The 19895-nt window shown below is 37.3% G+C and overlaps 1 protein-coding gene across 1 annotated transcript in view; it reads right to left on the bottom strand.

The window, feature by feature from the left end:
• gabrr2a (gamma-aminobutyric acid type A receptor subunit rho2a) overlaps window positions 1-19895 on the bottom strand; it is a 90823-nt gene that overhangs the window by 13006 nt on the left and 57922 nt on the right. Inside the window, exons 5-7 of the mRNA XM_084742331.1 lie at window positions 18785-18867; window positions 11015-11155; window positions 5731-5883 (exon numbers count right to left, since the gene is read on the bottom strand). Of these exons, the coding sequence (XP_084598457.1) occupies window positions 5731-5883; window positions 11015-11155; window positions 18785-18867 (377 nt within the window). The remainder of the gene's footprint in view (window positions 1-5730; window positions 5884-11014; window positions 11156-18784; window positions 18868-19895) is intronic.

Here is a 19895-nt window from a genome sequence, read left to right as displayed (position 1 = left end):
AGAAAGAAGTGTTGTGTTGTGTTTTATACAGTCAACAGGCAATGGATTTTAGTTAGAAATAAGTTGTGAGTGAAAGTATGCACCACACAGCCAGAAAAAGATCCCCCTAGGCAGAGCAAGTAAGAATTTAGATGAGGCAAGTGCATTTGAGAAGTACTTGCCCTGCAGGGCAAGTAGGAAAAAACCTTAACGTCGGACCCTGTGAATACTCATAATTTCAGAGGACTGTGTAAATGATCCACCTGTGTGTATCTGACTCCACATGCATGAGAATTTCCATGAAACCTGCTGGAATATTCATGCAGCCAGAGGTCAGATCCCAGTATTACTGTTAACACCGCTGACCTTTCCTGTACTGCAGTGTTACCAAACTTTTTAATTTGAGACCTCTTAAAACCATTGTCACTGTTTATGTATGTCTATGGATCGTGACACATCATCCAGAGTGGAATTAATAACTTTTAGGGGCCTGAAGAGGTTATGTTATCCAGTAATTCACAAGACAAAAGACATAATATTAAGATAAATTTGTGTTGCAGAAGTATGATGATCTTGTGATCCATTATTGGGGCTCCTACTGCAGGTCTGCAATGGGAGCTATCACTGTAGTGCATCAGGTGACATTCTCCCCTTGTATACATGAAATACATTTAGTTAGTTTAGTTTATTTATAAGGGACAAACACAGAAAACATTGGGCCTCATGTAAGAACATTTTTGTATTCATATCTTAAATTTCTCTTGCTTTTTTGCGTATGAAGGGCTCGCACAAACATGCCAGGTTCAACAAATGCTCCAAACTTCAGATGACTAAATGATCCAGCTGTGCATAGTTGAGCGCACATGTACGAGACTTGTAAATTAGCATAATTAACGCCCCAATAATACCCAATACCTGCGCTTCCAGTCCCATATGTCAGGAAGTGTTCATTCATGAAAATAGCACCAAAGAGAAAAAAGAAGAACTTTATGAGTCCAGATGCATAACAGTGTCAGCAGTGGAATTAAAAGACCTGCTAAAACAACGCACTGTCACTGAAAAAGGGGAAAAAATACAACGCCACAGCAAGGGGCAAAAGATGACTGCAGCAGGAGGAGGGGGTCAAGGGAAATTTTCCATCACAGAGACAGAGGACAAAAATAAATGAGGATATTGGACAGAGACTTAATAAACCTGGATATGCAGATATACGACTAATACACCTGACAGCAGGTAATAATGGATCACTGAATGAATGATGAGAAGCGTTATATATAAATTTACAATGACTTTATCATTTGAAATTCAAACAGGATGATGTTGACATAATTATGAAGTGTAATTTATTTTTCAAAGTCAAAATGTCTTCAAACTAATGAAATATACAGTCATTAGTGAAAAACTGGTTTTAATAACAGCAGAGTGACTGTACATGACTCTACGACAGGTCTGGACCTCGTAAATTGTGTTTATTTTTCAAAAAAAAAAAAAAGAAGTAAGTTCTCCTAAATCACTTGTACACACCACTTAAAAACAAATCTGTTTGTACGAGTGGGTCTTGCATGAGGCCCACTGTTAGTGGTATATAATTATGAGCTGTTTAGATGACAGTGAGCTGTCAAAAACAGCTCTCAAGGTCATAAAATGCTACAGCGGCGACGAAGAGGGAAAACTGCAGCAACTCAGGAACAGGAAATGCTTTTTATCCAAATCTGTTGCCCACAATAGTTAATTCAGGCGTATGATGCCTGGTGTGACATGAGGATATGAAACAGAACTATAAAGTAGTTATTAGAGGTGGGACCAAGTCAATGGTAAGTGTCAAGTCTTTATACTCAAGTCCCAAGTCCTAAACTTTGAGTCTCGAGTCCAAAGCAAGTCATAATGCACTCTCACCAAATGTAAAGCCATTTTACATAATTATTCATGTTTTGTATACTGTGATTTATTGCTGACAACCTCATAGTTCTTTTATGTTAACAAAATGATCTTTGGTATAATTGTTTTCCAACTGGCGCTCAGTAACATAACAGTAGTTCTTTGTGGTTAAACAAAGCGGATCTGGGGAAGTGTGTGACAATTTGCTGAGAACGAATTGTATTGACGTTCATTTATTTGGGAAATGAGGGGAAACAAATTGATTCGAAAGGGAGAGCGAGACAAGGTGTTTTAGCTCACCACTAGATGCTGCTAAATGTTACGGACTGGTCCTTTAAAACAACAGACTTTTTGAGTTTTGGACTTGGGGAAAGGTATCAAGTATTTTCAAGGATGAGGTCACGAGTGTTTAATGTCCACACAAGTCTTTTTTGATTTTGTCAAGTATAAGGTCATCAAATTTTTGACTCCAGTTTGATTTGAGTCCAAGTCATGTGACCTGAGTCCACACAGTACATGTGACCTCCATTAAAAGGCCAAACCAATCATGTGTTAGTCTGTCTCTTTTCTCTGTCTCTTAATAAAATACACTGCCTTCTTTGTCTGTGTGTGTCTGATGCTGCAGTGAGATGATGATCAAATGTTCTGCAGTGTAAAGTGACTCACTGAACTGATACAGGTTACTTTGTGTCAGCTTCACTTTTATTTACCTCAACTCATCAACAACAACTTCATCTCAACTCAGTTCATCGACTCATCGAGCTCTTGCGGTGCAAAACCCCCGTCTCTTCACTGCGATCTTGGCCAGATCGTTCAGTTTGCCGGTGCGGTCAAAGTCTCGCTCCAGTTCTGAATCATCCTTCATGTCTGACTTGTGTCTGACTCTGTTTTTTTTTGCTGTTTTTGTCTGCGCCCCAGGCTCAATCCCAGCCAGTGATCTCAGCCTGCCTGTTTGCCCACTGTTTGGTCTGTGTGCCTCCTGCCCAGCTCTCTCTCTCTCTCTCTCTGCCTGCCAGCGTCACTCTGAACTCTGAAGATCTCGGCTCACAGCTCTAACTTGATAAATAAATCACCTTCTGAACTTTTTATAACCTGTTGTCCATGTCCTGTTTTTGATTCCTAATCTAACAAAGGCTGCATCTCTAGCTGTGAGTATCTCTCCTGTCACCACTGCAGTTCTTTTTTCAGTATGCACATGTAAAAACAAAAACATTACATCACCTGTACATGGATGATTTGCCTTATCCCTTGTCTAGTTGTTGAGTATCATGTCAGCATCACACTGGCGTGATGACAACAGTAGTGTATTGTCTGTGCATTTCAAAGCATCTGGCAGCCAAACTTTCTGTGCAGTCTGCAATTTTCCTTTGATACATGTGAATATTCCTGATCTATTTTCCATCAACATGATGCATAAGTACTGCAGTGTGTGTGTGAGTGTGTGTATGTGCGCAGTGGGTGCAGATGAACAGACAGGAGGGAGAAGAGAGTACTGTGGCGGCGCGCAAAGCAGACAGATGTTGGCCATCAGAGCAGAGGGATTAAAGTTTAGCAGTGAAGTAGTCTAGAGTAAGGGTACAACAATTAATTGCCAAAAATTGATAACAAAATCACTGTCATTGCGCGTGCTTTGAATGCTGTGGAGCATCATTTTTCCAGAGCTGATAGAAAGAGGGAGTGAGCCATCTTCCCGTTCCTTCCCATCTCTGCTGAGAGGTGCACATGTGTAGCAGTGACCAGCAAACAAACCACAGCAAAATGGCTAAATTCTCAGAGCATTTACCCTCAATGTGGCAAAAAAAAGGCAAGATTTCTAAGGCAGATCTTCCTTATCATGGGAGCAGGTAAGTAATGCAATAATATTTGAAGAGCAGACATATTGTGGACGATGTGGACTTGGACGCGCCTCAGTATGATAGCTTATCACCTTGCTTGCAGTTAAAAGACAAGATACCTCTGTCTTTGTACCTGCATGCAGTATTCCAGCATCAAGAACAAAAAATATGGCATGAATGTCAGCATTCATTTATTTGTGACGGCCCGACACAATTAAAACATGGGCCACCATGAAATGACTTTCTATTTTCAGGGCTGTGCTCCTCTCTCTGGGTCTAAAGGGAACCCTTGATTTGCAGACACAACCCTGTGTGTGTCTGTGTGCCTCACAAACTCAGGTGAAAAAATTCAAGATGAGTTGTATCAGTTGTTTCACTAATCGATGACTAACTGACTATCACAATAGTCGTTACTTGCAGCCCTAGTCTAGTGGCAGTCAATGTACAGTTTGCCTACAAAACAACTGCAGAAAAAGTCCATGAACTTCCCGTGTCTTGTTTCCCAGCTCCTGAGTAAAATGAGGGGCGTGTCTGTGGGATTAAATCTTAGTAGAGTGAACAGATCTCTGGCTCTGGAGTAAATTCTGCGTCACCTAGGTTACAAAATGTGGTTAAAATACATTTCCAATGCATTTTTACTGTTTATCAGCCTCAGGTTTGTGCATGTATTGTCAAAATAAATGCTTCAGCTCACATTTATGGCTGTCAGATGCAGCTGGGACACGAGATGCACAGAGCTGGTGCAGACAGCTGCACTGATAAAAACTGAAGTGCTTCTGCTGCATGAGATGTGCAGTGAAAAACGTGTCTGACTTGCTTGTGGTCAAAGTGTGTGCACGTGTTCTGGCACTATAGTACCACAGTATGGTGCTTACCTAAGCAGCTACAGTCAGTTTTGCTAGCTATCACAGACTCTATGGAGTGATGGATTCTCGGAAAAAAAGTATTCCAACTCAAGACTTGGGACTGCAGGAGACTGGACAGGAAATGTAGACTCAAGAGTCTCGAGGTGGGTCACCTTAAAGCCTGACTGCAGCACCATCAACTAAAAAGCACAAGGTGACAAGGTTCCACCAAGCGTCGTAATCATCACTCTGACTTTCTGCAGTGTGGATTTTTTGTGAGGATCACAAACCAGCCTGATTATTCTTGGGGGGTCGTGACTGCAAAAGATTGAAAACCATCGATTTAAAGGACCAATTTGTAAGATTTAGTGGCTTCTAGCCGTAGCTTGCAGGTTGCAAACACCTCATCTCACCCTTCCCTTCCAAGCAAGCAGGAGAACCTATGGTGGACATAAAAATCCAGAAAGTAAAATCGCAAAACATTATAACTGTATTTTGAGTCAGAGTTTGGTTTGTCTGTTCTGGGCTACTGTAGAGACACAGCAGTGCAACATGGTGACCTCCATGGAAGAGGAGCTGCTCCCTCTGTAGATATAAAGGCAATGAAAACAAAATAATTCTTATTTTCAAAACTGAATATTAAACTCAATTTCTGCCATATTCTGACAACTGATCCCCATAAATCCGACACACTGATGTTTCCTACACCACAACTTCATTTAGAGGGGTGGGTTTAAGCAGGGAGCACCGCAGCTTCAAGTTATTGAACAAGTTTTCATAAATTATAAATCTTTATATGAATGATAAAATGCACAACGGAGAGAGAAAAAACGAAACAAAGTGGAGGTTAGATCTAAAACTGATCTGAGGGACTTGTAAGAACATCCCCTCCTAACAGCTGAGTTTAATAAGAGCAATGAGAGGAGCCATAAAAGGATCTCAGCGAGGGGGAAACAGACGCCTCTGAGACGAGTATAGCAACAGCCCCGATACAGAAAATAATTCAAAAGAAAAGTGTGAGTGGTACAGCGTGGGAGGTTTGTGTGTTCACACGTGTGTGTGTGTTCCCAGTTGGTGGAGCCATGTCACAGGCAGCTTTCATCATTTCACAGACAGATTTTCCTCCGGCAAGCACAATCTCTTCAAAGGACATTTGACAAGAGTTTTTTTTTTTTTTTTTTTTTTTTTTTTACCCAGGGAAACTCTGGCCGGCACAGCCCGCCGGTCGATCCAGAACGACACCCATGACAGCATCACCATCAGAGTGGCGGGAAAGTACGTCTGCAGCAGGAAGAAGAAGATGTGGCGTCGCAACGTGAAGTTGATGTAGAGACGATTGTACCAGCCTGCAAACACAGCAAGACACCTCATCAGAAGACAGTGTGTGGAACAATAAAAGATTCAACACAAAATGTCAGCTTTTTACAAGAAGTTACATTAACTACATCTATGAAATATGTATGAATAATCCTGACTATTAGTATCATCTGCAACACATCAGACAACATCAATGTAATGATGACAAAACACAACAAAACCTGTGACCTTTGACCTCTAATATCAAAGTACACACAAATACCTCTGGTAACACTTTATAGTAAGGTGCTTGTAATAAGCGTAGTGAATAGGCTCTTATAAGGCTCTTATATATGCGTTGATAAAACTACATAAGTGTTAACACTAGCATAATAAACGTGTATTGTGAGATTATAAGACTTTTATGAGCAGAGAAGAGAAACTCTTTCATAGTTTATAGACTGCTTAAGACAGTTAATAAAAGTTCTTATGAGAGTATTAATACAACAATTTTTTAAAAATTCAGTTTAACTTGCCTATTATGTCATTGTTAAACCTCTACTGAGCTTTTGTTGTTGCTTTATTAAGATTTCTACTTTACTTTATTATGCATTTATTAGCAGTTAACTATGCACTGATTAACTGTTAGCTATGCATTTTGGGGATGCTTGATCTAAAATGTGAACAGTTCTTATTGAGATTAAGTAATCCTTTCTTAAGCATGTTTTACCAGTTAACTGTAGATGTTGGAGGTACCAGATCTAAAGTGTGAACAATATTTATTAAGGATAATTAATGCTTTATTATACACTTATTAACAGTTAACTTTGTATTTTAGGCTCACTGGATGTAAAGAGTGAACAATGTTTATTAACGTTAATTTAATTTAATTTTTATTATGCCCTAATTAACAGTTACCTATGGATTTTGGGGCTAGCGGATCTTAAGTGTGAACAGTGCTTATTAATGTTTATTAATCCGTTATTATGCACTTATTAACAGTTAATTAGGGGTGTAACGATTCACTCATGCATCCAATGTATCAGACTTTAATGTGTAAGATATGAGTGCATCAGTTCAGACGGCCTGTGTCGGTAAAAAGCTGAACATGAATTGGAACCAAATCGATACAGCACTAGTGTATTGATACATCTCATTAGGATGCGCACATTTCATCTTTGGCATCAGGGAGCTGCCACTGTTAACTTTCCCCTGTCTTCTCTCTCCTGCTGTCTCTGCCTGCACTGTACTCGCTGGACGCCTGCTGCCGCGATCACAAAAACAAGCGCTCCCTCCTCCCTCTCCTGTGTCTCCTCTTCATTTACTTAAAACAGACAGCGCTGAAAACAGCGACAGAAGTGACACTGTACTGCGTTGCACCACCAAACTTTCATAATGTGCAAGTGTAGAATAAGTTTTGGCTTTTATAATAAAGATGAGAAACGCTGCTGCAGATCATTTATGTAAAACGTGTCTGACAGCAGAAAACAGAGACACGAGTCTGACCCACAGAGACGTCATGTCACTGTGAGAGCAGGTAACACTTCACTGTTCCTCCACGCTAATCAAAGCCACAGCACTCTGAATATGAAACAGAACAGCACATCATCTTACTGCAGAAATTCTGAAATTTTTAACAGTTTTAAAGTTTCTCATTTATCTATTTTATCTCATCTCATTTACACATTAGACTCATAATAAGATGTTAACATCACTGTAATGTCTCCTTCTCTCTGTCTCTACTGTTACTATATTTAGTCAAACTATCAGGATTTCTTTTTGCAACTAAACGCACTCTACAAATGTAGCATTAATTGAATCAAAATGTAAAGATTCACACATTACATTATCTTGTATTGTATCGTATCATATAGTGACAGAGCTGAATTGTATTGAACCGAATCATTGGCCATTTAAAGATTTATAATATATATCGTATTGTTGAACATGTGATACATATCAAATCGGTCTCAATCAGTGAGATACACACTCCTACAGTTAATGTCACATTTTGGTCTGAGTGGGTGTAAAAAGTGAACAATGCTTTTTAACATTAATTTGATTTTAATTATGCCCTAATTAACAGTTACTTGTGAATTTTGGGGTTAGCGGATCTAAAGTGTGAACAGCACTTATTAAGGTTAATTAATCTTTTATTATCCACTTACAACAATACTACAGCTACTTTTTTTTAAACAAACCCTTCCTAAAATCTCCAACATGCTTTTTGTTACAGTTATTGATAAAACCAATGTCACCTCCAAACTCAATGAAACCATAAAAAAACAGAAAATAAGTTTGTTGGACCAAAACACTGACAAACACAAAACACACACTAAGCACATTAACAACAGGGAGCATTACATAAATGGTGAATTTTTATCTTGTAAGTTTGAATGATTTTTCACATAAATCAGTATTTCATTATAGAATAAGAATACCTTTGACTTTATTGACTTTACTAACATATGTAATACATCTGAATCAGAAATGCAGCAATTTGTTTTGATATCCTTTATTCATTCTACATCTTTGCAAGTAGTACTGTAATTTACTTGTGACAAATAAAGTTATTCCTGAAATTCCAGGGCTACAATACAGTAATAATTACTAAAAAAAAAAAGTATAACAGTATAATCATTCATACTGTACAGCTCTGTGAAGGTCCTGGTCCTCTTTCTCCTCTATTTGACCAGATGTCATCAACATCACATCTGTTTTCTGCATTTTGAAATTTCTAATCCAACCCTGCCACCAACCTTGATTCATTCATGTTTCCAAATAAAATAAATCTGAAGCCGTCGCCTTTTGTCTGTTTAGTAAAAAGACTACGAATAGATAGAAAATATAGGTAGATTTTTGGCTGTAACTGCAATCAGTTGTGTTTAAATAAGGTTATATTTTAACATGATTTCTGCAGAAATTCGTCACATTTGCCGTTATTGTGTTTTGAATGTGTTTTTAACAGTTTTGTCAACGTTTGAAAAATGTGCTGCAGATGAACAGTGTTCTGCAGCTGGTGGAGTTTAACTGAGAAAAGAGAAGAGAGTGGATTTTAGAAAATGTGGTCATTGAAAGTGTTAAAACAATGAATAATGATTCACAGTTTGGTCCACACTGGCTTGTGTTTCTCTGACTGTGTGAAGAGTCAGAGTCAGTTTTTACTGATGCATGTTAGCAATTATATATATATATATATATATATATATATAAAAAACTCTAATGGTAGCAGCCGAGCAAAACTCTGTCATTTTTAAGCAAATATTCATTAGAATTATTTATTCATTTATTTATTGAAAATAGTTATTACAAGCCATTTTTTCTTTTGTTATTCAGCTTACATCTCGCCCTCAGACTTTGTTTTGCCGTAGCTGAACAATTTGTTCATTTGCCTCTTCCACTAACACCTCCATGACATCGAATTTTAATTTGTGCTTGCTGTCCTGCTGTCTCCACAGTGTTTGCACCTGTTGCCATTTACACAATTATTCTTAGTAGATCATCCACAATCCAAACTTGCATTATGTCAGAATGCACATGCAACTTAGTTTGTTGTTAGATCTTTGTAAATCAGGCCCTAAGTGTGTTAGTGGCCCCAGAACTAGTTAGTCATATGGTAGCAGCACAGGAACCACAATGAGAGCAGCATTTTGGTGGAGACTGTAAACCAGCAAAATGCAAACCAACATTTGGTCAGTCCTCCTTTTCACAGATCTGGAATACCTGACTGTCTGAACTAAAAAGATGAACTGGTTTGTTTTTAATGCAAAGGCAAAACTATGAGTCACACAAGGACAAAGGACACGAGACTACAGTTTGTTTACTCTCTTATACTTTTGTTCTTCTGAATTGTCAATTTTAGTCATTGTTGTCTAATGATTGTAGTGCTGTTTTGTATTCTGTCATTGTTGTTCCACTTATTGTTTAGTGGTTGTTTGTTCTCACTCATTGTTGTCTCAATTATGTTTATAGTGGTTGTTTATTTTCAGTCATTGCTGTATTTATTACTGTTTGTAGCGCTTCTCTCTGTGTGTTTTATTGTTACCTTCCATGTCTGTTTTAGAGTGCTATAGAATGTGTTTTATCTCTTAAAGGGATAGTTCACCCAAAAATGAGAAGTCAGCCCCAATTGAAGGTCGGGCTTAGTTTTTTAGTCCACAAAATACTGCTGGAGTTTCACAGGAAAACAGTGTCAATGGTGAAAAAAGTGAATGGTGACAAGTTTTCAAACATAAAAACAACAGAATAAAAACATAAAATGCCTCCATACTATTTGTCTGGCGTAATCCAAGTCTCGTAAAGCCCCAACATGACAAGCTGACCAAAAGAATTTCATTTACACCATGTTTTTAGCCTGAATCTCTGAGCCATGTTCACATGCACACTGTCTAAACTGTGTGTGTGTGTGTGTGTGTGTGTGTGGTGTGACGGTGTGCAAACAGCATGTCAGGATTCTGCAACACTTTTCCTGTGAAACTCCAGCAGTGTTTTGTGGACTAAAAATAACTAAACCCGACCTTCAATCGGCATGAGGGTGAGTAGATAATGACGGAATTTTCATTTCTGGGTAACCTTTAAAAGCCAAAACAGGGACAAAGACTGCACATTAGCTATAGCTAGAAGTCTTCAGCACATTGCTATGGTTGCACTTTCTACTTAAACAACAGTAAGTAACTCCACCGTCGTGTGACAAATAAATAAATATTTAAAATAGACACAAACTGAAACAACCTTTATACTGTTATTTTGACTTTATATACTACTCTGTATATTTCATTTTTTGAACAGTGTGTAATAGTTGTGTACTTGAATGTGTTTGCTATTATTCTTCCTTTCTTGAATGCAGAGGCAATTATGTAATATGATCACAACTAGATATATTATATTACAACCAGCCCTTTGAGGGCAGCCATAATGCTGATGTGGCCTGGATGAAATTGAGTTTGACAGCCCTGCATGAGCAGGAAATTCTCAGTATTTGTGTGTAGTAACTGAAATGATAATTAGCCCAGCCAGTGGTCCAAAAACTGACTGATGATTTGACTGCTTGTAAAGGAATATTTAGCCCGCCCACAGCCACTTAGCATCAGGAGAGCAACGTTTTGCATCACTGTCATTCTTTTCTGTAGCAGGGTAATGATGTGCACTTGCATGTGTGTGTGTGTGTGTGTGTGTGTGTACCTGTGCTGCTGTAGAAGGCCAGGCGAGACGTGGTGTGGAACTTCTGGATGAGGAACTGTGATAAGGAGATGCGATCGTCAGTGCTGAGGGACTCATCGCCGCTCTTCCAGTACAGCATCAGGTCTTCATCTGTGTAGGCGTCTGTAACACACATCACGGACCAATCAGATCCAATCATGGACTCATTGAAGCTCCAACCCGAGCTTCACGCCAGTGGCTCATCACTAATTATCATCACACTTCTAAATAACGCCGGGCGAAGACTATGACTTAGGGGCAAAATTGATATTTCATGAAACTGACCCAGATAATCAGAAGTATTTATTCTTTTCATTCCACTCTGCTCACATGATTTGCACAGTTGTTATTTATTCATGCATGAACAGAGGCTGATGGGAGCTGATGAACTGACACTTCTGAAAAAAAAAAAAAAAAAGAACAGCTTGTGATGGCCAACAACCGAGCAGCAGCCTGAGGCACAAACACTCTGCACCACGAACCTCGCTACAGAGGAAAACACCAGCAAAGCAGTACGACTCAACTTCAGGACGAACAAAACCACAAATATAATCACACATCTGATGTCAAAACTCAGACTCCGCCCTGATAATTAGCACTAATGATAATGTAGCAGCCTACAGCTGATGGGAATGTGATCAATCAAAAATTTGGCCTGGAGGAACATGAACGTCTGACCACATTTCATCATTCAGACTGGACCAGACCAACACACATCTCAAAAGTCAGGCTGCTAACATGGCTACTAATTATTTTAAAAAAGAGAAAAACACACATTAATGAGCCACATGTATGCAGCTCCAAAGTAGTCCATTTTAAATAAATAAATAAATACTCACATTAATAAATGATGGAAACTATATAAATGATACAATCATTTGTGAAATAATGTAAGAAATCATTAAAACGCAACTCATCATTATAAAATGTTATTTCATCATTAAATAACAGACATTTTTATTTCAAAATGCTCTTTTCCTAATGATTTTTTCCCCCTGTACTTACATTTATATTTCATGATGATTTTTATTTCTTAATGTCACTTTTCATGTCAGTGATCACCAGCCTGTTTCTTTTTTTTTTTTTTTACATTTCGGCCCCCAGCCTCTGAAGGTAACAAGCTCAAAAACACAATTAGCCAGTTAAGCACCTAAAGTCTCTTAAGTGAGTCATGTGTTACTGTCCAACACAGCTGAAGACTCTTTTTTTTTTCTATTTGTGATATTTTATGTCTTCATTTTGGTCCTTCCTCCATTATTTTGTAGCTTTTGTCAAAATATCGCTCTAGCTATTATTTTACATCTTTTTCATTTTTTTCTTTGATTCCCCTTCTCTCTAATTTAACCATTAATGTAATTTAATTTAAAGTTAATTTAATATTATTCAATTTTAGTTTATTTTTCATTCCATGCTGATTAGTTCTTGTTCCTAAAAAGGATTTTTCTTTGTGTTTATTGACCTTTGAAAAACAATATCTATAATTAAAAATTAAAAAAATATGCAACACATATCAGTTATAATGAAAATCACACTCCAAAATAATGAGTTGAGTTTGAATAATTTCTTAAATTATTTAAAAAATTGTTGGTTCACTTTTATGATTATTTATTCATCTGAAACATGGCAGACATTGAGAAGTCCTGATGATCTTCAGTGGTCTGTTAGTGAACATTTTGATGGTTCCACAACATGTTCTTTTTGAACACACACTTTAGTTTATTTTGACTCAGTCCCACTCACACCGTCCTGCTGCCAGAAAATCCTTCACCAGGGCACCAACTGTGGATTGTGTGAGTGTTTTTAAAAATGAATGTCTGTGGTAGGAAGCAGTTGTTGGTTGCTGGCCTGTTCCTGAGAGAAAATATTGAGAGTCTGACAAACACTGGGTTGGTTTTGGTGGTGATACAGAAAAACAGCAGCCTCACCATTTAATAGACATTTAACACAAACATATAATCAGGGTCTTTTTGCGTGGACGTGTAATTTCTATGACCACCAGCCTGTTATCAGACAGACACAAATGGCTGAAGACTTTTAATGTTTCAGTGACAGGTTGGTGTGGGCCTTTTCAACAGCTGCTGATGCAGATGTGTTTCCTAAAACAGAACCGTGTCTGTGCTGGTGCAGTGTGCACGTCCAGCAGAAATGAAATAAACTCGAGGCTGTAAAATAGGTTTAATGGTCGTGGAAGAATTCATGTATAGAGACAACTTTTAATATTAAATGACTTGACTCTGTATGATGTGAGACAAACTGAATAAAACTGACTGTTTCTATTGTATCTTTAAACTTTAAGCTATAAACTGTGCTCATGTATCCACCCTGTACAAAGATCTCGTATTGAACTAAAATTTATTCATGCAAGGTCACCTGAGGCTCCTCCACTTTATTCTTTTGTTGACCAAAGTGAAGTCTGACCTCAAGTTTCTCTTCATCACTGGTGTAACTGAGAATCAGAGGTGGCAAAAGTTCACACATTCTGTAGTCAAGCAGAAGTTCAGATGCTTGTCTACAAAAAACTCTGGTGAAAGTAGAAGTACTTATTCAAGTAAAAAAAAAAAAATAAGTACAGGCTCTGAAATGTAAGTATAGTTTAAAAAAAAGGGATCAGTCTGTTTTGCTTTGTTTCGTCTTTTTCCTCTTATTTTGTTTTTCGTCTTGTTTTTTTTTGTTTTTTGTTTTTCCATCTCATTATGTCTCTCTTGTTTTCTTACATATTTTTCTGATATTTTTTTTCAGAGTTTTACTTTGCTTTTTGTCTTGTTACATTGTTTTTTCATCTTGTTACATCTTTTCCTTCTTGTTACGACTCTTGTTACATATTTTACATAATTTTTTGTCTTTTTGTTGTTTTTTGTCTTTTTGGTCGTGTTACATCTCTTTTGTCTTGTTTTGTCTCTTTTGTCTCATTACATATTTTACGTCATTTTTCATCTTGTTACGTCTCAAGGTTGTTTTTTTTTTATCATTTTACATTTTTTATGTTGTTTTTGTCTTTTTACGTTTTTTTTGTCTTGTGTCTTTTACATTGTTTTTCATCATGTTATGTATTTTTTGTGTCATTACATGTTTTTTTTTTGTCTTTAATGTTAGTAAAAGTAAAAAGTTATCATAAAAAACATACTCAAGTAAAGTACAGATGCCTGAAAAATCTACGAGAGTAGAGTAACAAAGTATTTGTACTTAGTTACTTCCACCTCGGCTGTGATTAATATCACAAACAAACATTCTGATCAACTTCCTCTGTGCTTTGGAAACCTGTAAACTTTCCAAAAGTCTGTTCCCCTGCTGTGAGCACTTCTACACCTCAGGAGCAGGAAGAGGCTTTGTGAAGAGCTTTTATCTTTACACTCTGTAAATTTTGAATAGTGCCCGATAGCAACCTCAAATCCCCAAATGTCTTCAGCTAAGTGTTGATGTTTTGAAGCGGCACACAGTTCACAGCTGAATGTAAAAAACATCAGAGTGTACGCTTAATCTGAAATTTGTGATTTGTGAAATGGCCCCTGGTCTGCGCCGGCTCTTTCCTGGGAATATCTTTGATGTCTCCGAAATAAAGAATATGAACAGGCAGAACTGTTCCAGTCCCCCTCACTCTGTCTCTTTTCAGGTTTGTCCTCCACTCTTATCCTTCTGATGGACCATGTATTTCACCTGAAACTGCACTTTACAGACAATAATGGAGAACTACATCATTTTCAAGCTACCAGACTACTTAAGAGGGAATGTTGGTAAAATCATATTCTCTAAGAAATATGAAATATGTGCAATTTATAAAATGTTCTAGTTTGCTTTAATTTTTTAAAATTTCTAAACTTGTTCTGTGTCAGAAAACAGGCTTGTTCCAGACAAGAATTTTAAAATACATTTTAATGAAAATGTTGGCCCTTTAAAGTCGTGTCTCAGATTTCCGTCTACTCCATCAGATTTTTACAAAAACACGATTTAATCAGGCATAAAAAGTATTAGCAATTCCCTAAGGACCCCTGTCTCACGTCCTGGTTTAAAAAAGTCAGGAATACTGCTCAAACACTGGTAAACTTTCTATTTTTTGACAAATTCATTAATAATATTACTGTCGAATGTGTCTCAGCCGTAACATGTCAACTCTGTAGTTCTTCTAAATCAAAACTAAATAAGAAGTATGGTTTGATTAGCATTAAGAGAACTCTGAGAAACTTTCAAAATAAATTGGCTGCTAACCATGACTATGCTGTGAAATGAAAAATTGTAACATTTTGTCAGATTTTCCATCTGACAGAGTTGACGTCTACATTTAATGAAAAATTAATCACAAGGAGTTTGGCTTGTTACAAGGTTTATTAACCAGGAGTTTGATCTTTTAAAATATATTTTCCAGCATAACTGAAGAGTAAAAATCAAAACCCCCTTTCATAAATGAGTGACATATTCTTCCTCTTACCTTGTAGTGCTGTTTCTCTATCTAGATAGTTTTGGTGTAAGCTGCAGAGTTTTGGAGATATCAGCTGTAGAGATGTCTGACTTCTCTCCAGTATGATGCAAGAAAATGTGGCCAAACCAACACGCACAGTGAGACTGCAGCCTTTAATCGCTTTTATTAGTTACACCTGTGTTTGACAAGTCAGTCTGTCCACTGTAAGAAAAGTCTCTCACGGGGGTGGACCAGGGTGCTCTGGGTAAATTACCAATTGCCACTTGCCCAGAGGAAGGACCCAGAGGCCCCAGGTTAACTCCATGTCAACTGGTTTATGGTAATGGAACTACCTCCATATTACCACTCAAGTGTAATGTCAGCTGAGTCATGTCCTTCATTATTAATCCTGGTCTTGTGGCCCTGTCAAGACTAAGTGTTAGATCTTTATCATGTCAGTGTATTTAGTACTCACAGGATGCATATTTCCAAATAAATGGTATGTGGATGCATTTATACAGTATAGTGCTTTTGTCTTTATGCCTCACAATTAACCTTTCAATCACAAAATAAGATCAGATAAGATGAGATAAGATAAGATAAGATAAGATAAGATAAGATAAGATAAGATAAGATAAGATAAGATAAGATAAGGCGGATAGACTGTGGAAATATATCAGGTACAGCAGTTGAAGACTCAAAAGCAGAGGTAGAAAAGAAAAGTGATAAATAAAAATATGAAAATGTGCTTTGGCTGATATCTCCAGAACCAAAACTAATTTTCCTTTTGCATTTTGATATTCAGTAAGGTCAAAATGGTATTCCACTTTTCCACTCGACATTTTGACTTTATTCTCTTCATTCAAAAAAGCAAAAAAAATAAAAATCTCCTCTACTATACATAATTTTTAAAGCCTAGCACTAATACTTCTGTAGTACTCTAACTATTCACTTGTAAAGTAATTAGAAAGAATAATAATTGCAGTACTAAGCATTTCAAGGAGATGATCATGGGCTCTAAGTGTTGCACAACTCAGCCAGCTGTCATTGCTATTTTCCAGTTGATGCAGTTGTTTTCTAGCAGATGTACTTGCACCACTCTGTGTGCCCATGGATGTGTTGGTCTTAAAATGAGGTGTGGTCGGGCACATTGCTGGCGCACTGAGGCAGCAGAAAGCAACTGTGCCACTGACCAACAAAAACTTAGTGCAAAGTTAGTATTTTGCAGATTTATTCAGACAGTAAGATGAGCACACAGAGGCAGAATTCACACGCTCTGCTTCTAGGACACTGCAGTTAATCCACAGGTCATAAAAATGAACCTCCTGATTAACAGCAGACTGGCTGCAGGTGGGTGAAACAGGATGAAGCTATGCACTGTGCAATTAATGCACAGCAGTGTGTTCTTTAAATACCACAGGATTGTCAGGATGTAATTTTAATCAATGTACTGTATTCTTCTACAGCAGGGGTGGGCAATTATTTTTCATTGGGGGCCACATGAGGAATTGATCAGGCTGCCGTGGGCCAGACACAAATAATGTAAGGTTATAATACTGGACAAATCTCTAATAATGGAATGATCAGACGTGTTCTATAGAGGGTACTTCTACTGTTGGTCACCCTGAATTACCATGTGATGAATTGTGGGCTAATATTTTGTTGGTAATGTCCAAAACTTGATGTTTTACAGTGAACCATGCGGACTGCATACAGACTGTAATGATAGAAGCAGCAAAAGTAGAAGAAGAACAACATAAACATGTATGTACAGCACTGAGTGAATAAAGTTTAATATAAAAGATACACTTCATTATCATTACCAATGGACACAGCACTGAGCCCTTTCAAAATAAAGGTCTCATTATGGTTTAATGGTATGCAAAATGTTATCTACTGTATTTACTAGATTTTAATTTTTGGTATTTCCACCTTTAAGATAGAAAGCAGTGTATGAATCCTGACGTCCCTCTGAGCTGTCTAAAAAAATGTTTCCCCTGGAGAGTTTTCACTGTCCTGCCTGTTTATGACTACAGAATTTAGATTTGCTGCAAAATATCAACAATATTCAGTGCAACAACATTACTTTGCAAATTGAAACAAAATTGGAAGCAGCCTCTTTGATCATTAAAACATTGTTTAAATTATGCCGAGCAGCGCTTTGACATGTCAGTACAGTCGAGGCAGTTTGAGTGTTTGGAGACAACTTCCACTGAGACATAGATAATGTCTGAAATTAATTTCAACCTTAGTAATAGTAGAGGATTTAGAGTTATGCATTTTATTGCATTTGATCTCAGTATGAAAACCCCAGGGGTGGACACAACTAATTACAAATACTCAAATTACTGTAATTACATAGTTTTTTGGCATACTAGTACTTTTATGAGTGGATTTTCAAGTCTGTACTTTTACTTGTACGTTAGTATGCATTACAAGATGTAATCTACTTAGTTACTTTTAAACCCATAGTTGAGTACTGATTACAATTTGATTAGTATCCAAACCTTTCATCTGCATTTTAGTAGTCAATAAGGTGATCTGATCACAAACAGGCCAATAAAAATAATGACATACAACTGAAAGTAAGGATATTAATGATACTCATTAATTGATTAATTGTTGCAAAGAATTTAACCAATTAAAAATGTATTCATGGATATTTAGATTATATTCTGATGCTGATGCCATTTTTTGAAAAAGGAAAATCAAACTAGGACTTAAAATAAGGAAAGAATGACAGAAGACCCCAGAAAAAAATTGAAAATGAAAAAAGAACATGCTTTGTACCTTATAAAGTATTAATGATTAATCAATTCTTAGCATTTTCAACTATTGGTCCAGGAAAATGCACAAAACTTGCCACCATAGTTTGGAGAATTGACCGTGAAATCAACAGTTAAAAGATTTTGAGACAAATACTAGTACTTTTACTTAAGTATATTTTTAACATCAATACTTTTACTTGTAATTGAGTAATATTTTAGCAGTGTAACAGTACTTGTACTTGAGTACAGATTTTCAGTATTCTTTCCACCACTGGATAACCCTACTCTTAGTTTAGGACTTCTCCTTTTTCCTCTTCTGCTTTTTGAATTCCACAGTAGCCTGTATCACTCTCTTCATTTTAAATGCCAGGAAACTATTCGATAATTTAACAGTTTGAATATATTCCTATCTCTGCATATTCCAGAATAACAGATTATAAGATCCGGATTTCTAAGGGTAGAACATATAATTCATTAAAAAGACTTTTATTCCCTTAAATGTTTCACATATCTAGCAGCGTGAGCTGAAATAATTTACATCATCTGCTCATTCTGTTGTGGACTGGTCAGGAATATGAAACGTGTACTCACAGCTCTCCAGCTCCAGCGAGCAGGTCTGAGAGTCCAGAGGGAAGCGGCTGAAGTCCATGTTACAGGCTGCTGTCACCGTCACTCTGTGCAACAACAGGAACAACACAGTGAGAACAGGTACTGAATACATTAATGTCACTTTGAACCCCCCACAGTAACACAGTAAATAGCAGGATTATGTTCTGTGTGTCATCACTTCTTTTCTATGGCCTGAGTCAAAAAACAAAGATTAACTTTGTGCTTTTTACGCATTTTGTTCCTTTATGGCTTGAGGAGACAGAACTCCCACACGCTATCCTTTTACTTTCAATGAACTTTAAAAAGTAAGTAAATATCTAAAGAGTAAATAAAGTTTATTGAAAGGAAAAGGACAGTGTGTCTCTCTTCTCTTGCATATGGATATTTCCACCTACGCAGCTGTTGACAAGAAACTGAAGGAGTGCACGAGTCTTTACAGATGAGATTTGACTTCATAGACTCTAAATTGCAGGCTAATAAGGACTGAGCAGAGGCTGCATGGAGCTGCACGCTCTGAGTTTACTAAACAGATCAACACATAACTGAATGTGAGCATCAGTCCACTCCAATAAGCTGCCACAATGAATGAAAGTAGTGCTTTCAACGATAATTCTACTTCATTGTAAGCTGAGTGTTATTTTCATAGCTCAGGCAGGTTGTCAAACACCCATCACAGCATATTTTTTACTTTGACCTGCTGTACTTTAATTACAGATTGTATGAAGCAACAATAAATGATTCAAATTTGTCTGTGATGATATGTCTCAAAATCATGGCTTTTCTCTGCTCTGAAACACTGAGGGCGTGTCCACTCTGCTGTCTCAGTGTCAAACACCACTGTGACCTGAAAATGGTGACAGGATGGTATTCTTTTTTTTAAATTATGTGTCTGGTTGTTGGAACTGAAGTGAGCTGAAGTGAACTGCTGGGCTGATTTGGACTGAGAGAGTTGCCAAACATACATTCATCATTTGTGAGTCGGTATGGGCTTGTGTAGTATTAGATATAATATATAGTAGGGGATGTACAGCTCCAGTGTGTCTCTGAGCCATGTTTCAGGTCAACCCAAAAAATCCTGAACACAGATATGGTG

This window comes from Lutjanus erythropterus, chromosome 18 (genome assembly GCF_056507025.1).
Source record: "Lutjanus erythropterus isolate fLutEry1 chromosome 18, fLutEry1.hap2, whole genome shotgun sequence".
NCBI classification, from domain to species: Eukaryota; Metazoa; Chordata; class Actinopteri; order Lutjaniformes; family Lutjanidae; genus Lutjanus; species Lutjanus erythropterus.
The sequence above is the reverse complement of the archived record's forward strand: the minus strand, read 5'-3'. Positions and strand labels throughout refer to the sequence as shown.